A 6,838-nucleotide genomic window follows, 5' to 3' on the forward strand; every position below is an offset into this window, starting at 1 on the left:
GGGAAAACAGAGCGTTTAGTTGCCATTCGCAGATTTCCGATGATGTCGTGCAAAAATAGCCCACAATGCGTCGCATTGTGATGCGTGTGATCTTTTAAATCTGCTATAATTTTTTTTTTGTTGCTATTTTGGAACATTCATGAAATTCTGGAGAAATGTTTTGAAAACTTTCAGCTCTAATGTACAGAATAGGGACGCCAGGTTGAAAGTGGTTTAAAGTATAGGGTCTCTCTCACACATTTTACTGGAAAGCTTCTGTCCTTCTCTCTCTCTCCTACTGGACCCGCTGGCTGTTATTTTGACACGCTCTCTTTCAATCTATAATCTCTTCTGGCCGACCTCTGTCAGGCAGTGTGACAAGCATGACTCTCCCCCTGTCCTCCCTCCCTCTGTCCTCCCTGTCCCCCCTCCTTTTTTCCTCCCCGTCCCCCCTCCCTCTGTTCTCCCTGTCCCCCCTCCCTCTGTCCTCCCTGTCCCCCCTCCCCCTCCCCCTCCTTCCTCTGTCCTCCCTGTCCCCCCTCCGTCTGTCCTCCCTGTCCCCCCTCCCTCTGTCCTCCCTGTCCCCCCTCCCCCTGTCCCTCCTTCCTCTGTCCTCCCTGTCCCCCCTCCGTCTGTCCTCCCTGTCCCCCCTCCTTCTGTCCTCCCCTCCCTCCCCTGTCCCTTCAGTGGCACGAATCTCTCCTTGATCTTAAACACATCTCTCTGCACGTTGTACGAGAAGATACACCAACACATCTCCCACCCTCTTCTCTCTCTCTCTCTCTCCTCCACCTGACGGGATGTATATGAGGTGTGTGTTTGCTCCCCGCGTCGCGTCTCTAACCAAACAGGAGGGGTTTTTGATCGGTGTGTGTGTGTGAGGGTCAACGGCTGAACTGAAGGTCACCTCTGCTCCCGAGCGATAAAAAAAATCCAGAGCTATTTTGACAGCTGGCCTGACAAACCCCCCCCCCCTCCCCCACCCCTTGCTTTCCCGCTGGCTCCGAAGATAAAAAAGAGTCGATGAGTAAATTGGGTTTTCTGTGGAATGGACTTAGGGAGGTTGTTTAAAGTTGCAGAAAAACACAGACAGCCTTGCCTCACATCACACCCCTGCATTTCGTCTGTCACGACACGCATTTCTTATCATTCATTTGTTTGTTTGTTTGTTTGTTCGTTTGGTTGTTGTTTTTATTTGTTGTCTCTCATTGTCTTGCCTGTGTTTTTCTTTTTTATTGTTTGTTTGTTCATTTGGTTTTATTTCCTTCATAAATATTTTGTTTGATTCCTTTTGTGTTTTCAGTTGATTTCATTGGTGGATTTGACCCATTCCCACTCTACCATGTCAATGAGAAACCATCTCATCTGCTCTTAAAGCCCATGTACCAGTAAGTATGGCTGTGAAATAATAATAATAATAATAATAATAATAATACTACATGATAATAATAATAAAGCCCATGTACCAGTAAGTATGGCTGTGGAATAATAATAAATAATAATAATAATAATAACAACAATAATAAAGCCCATGTACCAGTAAGTATGGCTGTGGAATAATGCCATCGTCATGCACACAACTAATTCCCAAAAGGACCGGTATGTTTTAATCTGCTGTAGTGTTTAACCATTAAACTGGGAAAAAAACAAACTACAAACTCAGCCTGGAGGGTTCCATGTCCCTTTGTGTCCGTGTGGGACCATGTTTTACACTCTGACAGTGAAAGTAACACTGTGTGTTTGACTGTGTGTACAGTGCACTGTACTAAAGGCAGGAAGCGTCAGTGGTTTGGAAGTAAACAACATAGTTAAACCTGCTATATCCTGTCACAGGGCTTCAGGGAATATGAACGCCTGTTATGACACAGTGAGAACAAAACCGCACTGTCGGGCAGAAACCATCTCCATATTTCAACATTTCATGTTTTTTTTCCCCATAAATTCATACCCTACTTTGGCATACTACAGTGCAGTGGTGGATAAAGTACTCACATTCTTTACTTAAGTGAATACTGCAATGTAGATTTAGAAGTAAAAGTATGGAATTCAGAATTTACTTGAGTAAAAGTACAAAAGTGTTAGTATCAAAATGAACTTAAAGTACCAAAAGTATTATCATTATACAGAATGTCCCATTTCAAGTTTTCAAATGTATAAAAAATATTTTCAAACGGCCGAAATGTACATAGGACTGATGTGGTTGATGCATATTTTGTAATAATAATCAAAATCTACTAATCTAAAAGTAACTAGTAACTAAAGTTCTCAAATATGTGTAGTGGAGTAAAAGTACAATATTTGCCTCTGAGATGTAGTGAAGTAGAAGTAAAAGTACTGAAAATAGTAAATACTCCAGTAAAGTAAAACTCCAGTTGAGTAAATGTACTTAGTTACTTTACACCACTGCTACAGTGAGTGTCACACAAAAGTAGCAAAAGTAGCCGTTTTTGCTATTTTTGAATTTTGTTTTAAGTAAAAGTGGTTAAAGCGTGTCTGTGGGTTTTATAAATATTCAACCAATGAAAAGTATTAACAAGAACGTGTGATTTAATGATAAACTACATTGATTTAATGATAAACTACATTGGTTCCATTGGAACACAGGTTCTTTTTCCACGTTTTCTAAAAAGTAACAGTTTTGGACTTAAGAGGTTTGCTCCCGCCAGCGACGAAAAGAGTGATTGACTGAAAGAGGGTGAGAGAGCGTGCACGTACGTACGTGTGTGTGTGTGTTTGTGCACAGTGTGTCCATACAATAAACAGCAGCACGCACGCACGCACGCACACTCACTCACTCACTCACTCACTCACTCTCACACATATGAACTGCAGACATTCAACTGCTTCATCAATTAGATTTAGTAACAATAAGCCATGTTAGCGATTTAATAATTCTCTGACAAAGATGGAAGTGGATTTATCACTGTTCTGTTGACAGTTTAATCAGCTCTGTCTCTAATGGGGTGGAGGGGGGGGGGGGGTACCGTGCATCCCCTGGAGTTAGAGCCTGGATAAATCTATCAGAGAGAGAGAGAGGGAGAGAGGGAGAGGCATCTAGCTTAATGACTAGTATAAAAATTCTATTGTCTTTTTTTATGTCGGGTATAGTTTGGCCCGGGGGTATATTTTGGGCTGTTACACCGGGATGTCTTGTCACTGTATTTTTAACCCCCTGTGTGTTTCTCTGTGTTCCCTCCAGGTCTACGTAAATAAGAGAGAGTGTCCAGCAGAGGGAGCCGACGGACGGGATGGCGGCACAGAAATTTCCCACGGACACACGCGTGCGCGCACACACACACACACACACACACACACACACACACACACACACACACACACACACACACACACAAACAACGGCTGTTCTCCTGACACATTTTATGTGTCCTACTTTTGCACCGGAGCCCGGGGTGGTGGAATGCCGCACATTCCTGCCTTTCTTGATTTCCATCTCTTCCTAGTAACTTTCAAACATGTTATTTCACTGGTATGGTGGTGGTGCGCTGCCTGGAAAAATATGCCTGCCTGCACTCCTCCAGTTTTATAGGGTCCATTGTTTTGGAGTTTGGGACGAAGGGTTCGGGGTGGGGTTGGAGTTTGTGAGGGGGGGGGGGGTGTTACAGTGTAACAATGCCTCGTATTGTGTACTTGGGGGAAAAAAAAGGATCAATCAGTTTTTTGTACGTTGAAGTCACATTTACCGTGACCTTGCTTTGTGATCATCTTAAAGGGATATTTCTCTTTCAAACATGTTTTGGGGGTCATTTTAACGTCTAACTCTGGCTTTTGTGTGTGCAGCTCAGACCAGTTTTTAAGTTGTTTGATTCATTGAACCCACTTAATTACCCTTTTCATGTGTTTTATTTTATTTTATAGTTATAACTTGTAAAAGGTAATTGAAAAGATTCACCCCCCCCCCCCCCCGCCCTCGTATGATGTGTGTTTTCAGTGAATCTAACATGGTTAAAATGGAGTTTGAAGTTACGACGGGTTCATATAGAAACGAGGCGCGTCTGATAAAATGAATATCACATATATAAACTCTCACACAAAAGCCAAACATGTTTGAAAGTGAAATGTCCCTTTAACCCAATAAGACCGGGAATCTGCATCTGTGTCATTTTTTTTATTTCTTTGGGCTATTCAAAAATAGTGAAAATGTGTGCAAATCTTTGAATATATATATATTTTTTAACTGTTACAACTTCTGGTGGTCCCTGGAACAACATTTTTTAGATGGGGGGGTCCATGGCCAAATACATTGGAAAAAATAAACTGTTAGGATATGGAAGACATTTGTAGAATCCCCAGAACCAAAGATTTGAGTTGGCTTTAAAAAATATATATTCAAAGATTTGCACACATTTTCACAATTTTTTTCCTCCAAAAATAGCAGATCTACAAGCTCATAGCGCGGCACTGAAGAAATCAAAAAATGACACTGATCCGGTCTTGAAGGGTTAATACTGAGAACATGGCTGCCTGTGGAGAACATGTACAGCATGCAGTTATAGTATATATATACATAATATATATATATATACACAGTGTGGATATAATCATGGACTGAACTCTGTGGTATTGTGTTCTAGAGAGGAGCAGGGGGTGGCTTCCACAGTCTTATATTGCTGGGTTTGGCGCAGATCGCGGCCCTGGAGGGGCTGAATTACAGTGGAGTCTCATGGAATGAGCCCTTGTGTGTGTGTGTGTGTGTGGTGCCTGTTTACTTTAGGGCCAGGATCTGCGTGCATAAATACACAACGCAACGCAGGAAGGGAGAGAGAGAGAGAGAGAGACAGAGAGAGAGAGAGAGAGAGAGAGGTACAGTCGAGGGTGGGAAAACAAAGCACACAGTAAAAATCCTGAGTTTTCATTTAACCCATTAAGACCTGAGGCCGACTCTACAAATGTCTTCTAAATCCTAACACTCCACTACATCTCAGAGGCAAATATTGTACTTTTACCCCACTACAATTATTTGAAAACTTTAGTTACTAGTTACTTTGCAGATATAAATTATGATATTATTACATACATTAACCACTTTAGCCCTATTTTATACCTAGGCAACTGTCCACAGCCCTCCTCTGAGACACAGAGTGAGTATAGAGACAGTAATGGTGCCATCTTATAATTAGCATTAGGCTACTGAGGACCAATTATATGAAGTCATGTTGAAAATGGTCGAAGTGGTCCTTTAACTCAGAGAGTGTACAATTGGAACCAACCCTGTTTGGTTCCAATTGTACACCGTCTGAGTTACAAACCCGCAAAGGGTCCATTTTGGTTCTCTCCGAGTTAAATCCACGCTGAGGATTATAATTGTGTTGCCAAACCTACAGGGGCCGTTCCGTTGTCAAAAATAGAAAATGTAAATAATGTAGGCCCTCGTGGGGCGCCACAGGATCCGAACGCTCAGTTAGCGTTTGAAATGCAACGCAAAAGAACGGCAACAAATGCACAATGGGAGCATGAGTAAGCGAGGGAGAAAAGTGTTAAAAATATCTAGGAGGCACAAATGACGTTCGAGTACACACTTTTCATCTCTGGAAAAGTCTTATTACTGTGACTTGTTTTTACTGGCGACCAAATCAGTATTTTCTCTCTCGTGTGTGTGTGTGTGTGTGTGTGCGTGTGTGTATGCGTGTGTGAGAGAGTCAGCGATACTGAAAGCAAGACTTGGTTTTATTTGTTCTTTAAATTGAGGCTCAACCGCTCCTTTCTAGCCTCTAACTACTGACAAATTCCCATGGCTGACAGACAGGGATGATCACTTCACACACACACACACACACACGCACGTCGCGCGTACACACGTGCACAGAGAGAGTACAGGTTATACACTGTATTTTGCATCTGGTGAGAACAATAGAGAACGTTTGATTTACCATCCATAATGCACACTATAACAGTATACAATGGGATGATGATGTGTAGCCTATGGTTTTAAAAGTGTAAAAGTAGCCCATCGTAGAACAAAAGAAAAAAAACCAACCAAACAGTTCACCAGTTACAGATTCTCAAGTTGTGATAGTTTTATAGCATGTTTCTATGGGTTTTATAAACTATTGTATATATTATGTCAGTTAAAAACAGAAGGTGTATTCATCTGGTTGGGGGGGACAGGGGGGGCTGGTGCTAATGTAACCCTTGTCATTAACCACTTATGGAGATACAAGGTTTCTGGCCTGACGCCCCACAAAATTCCTCAATTCTGACTCAGTCACACGGGCCGTAATGTCACGGAATGTCAAAAGAATGTTTATTATTTCCTGTAGTTGGTGATGCGATAACCAACCAACGGACCTTCCATTGAAGCCGTCAGCACTTTGCTTCCTTCATAGATAGTACATAGAGATCTGTTGCTCTGAGGCAGAACTGACAGTCTGTGTGTGTGTGTCCCTGTTGCCTTAATGTTTCTTATGAATAACTACTGCCCTCTGGTGGCGAATGTGTTCATGTGCAAGATGAAAAGGCTACTGAGTTTCTATGTGCTCTCATCAACATGTCTGTTATGTTAAGTTATGTTATGGGGCTTTTCTTATCTCTTTGAGCTTTTAATTGACTGTAAATCATCAAATATAGGTGCTTATATGTGAAGTTCAGAGATTTTTTTTTTGCTTGCTGCTGTATGGGTTTATTCATATTACACACAGGCCTTGTTTTTGTTATTCAGGTGAGGATGTCCTATCGCTTGAATTTGAATTCAAAATGTGCTTCTTTATGCAATACATGTCTTAACTGCCGTGATATTAATATTTGTTTTATATCAAGAGCCTTGAACAGACATACATCTGTATGATTTAATATTAGCAGGATTCACATAACACCCCGGGGACCCTGTTTCTTTTTTTTTGCT

At 41.7% G+C, this 6,838-nt stretch overlaps 1 protein-coding gene across 1 annotated transcript in view; it reads left to right on the forward strand.

Annotated features, from left to right (window-relative positions):
• Positions 1-3,548, forward strand: part of nkain4 (sodium/potassium transporting ATPase interacting 4) — a 280,906-nt gene extending 277,358 nt beyond the window's left edge. The window contains exons 7-8 of the mRNA XM_080445340.1: positions 1,283-1,367; positions 3,179-3,548. Of these exons, the coding sequence (XP_080301466.1) occupies positions 1,283-1,367; positions 3,179-3,188 (95 nt within the window). The 3' untranslated portion in view covers positions 3,189-3,548. The remainder of the gene's footprint in view (positions 1-1,282; positions 1,368-3,178) is intronic.
• Positions 3,549-6,838: the final 3,290 nt, after the last annotated feature.

Source organism: Gymnoscopelus braueri (assembly GCF_963280865.1).
Source record: "Gymnoscopelus braueri genome assembly, chromosome: 12".
In the NCBI taxonomy this organism is placed as follows: Eukaryota; Metazoa; Chordata; class Actinopteri; order Myctophiformes; family Myctophidae; genus Gymnoscopelus; species Gymnoscopelus braueri.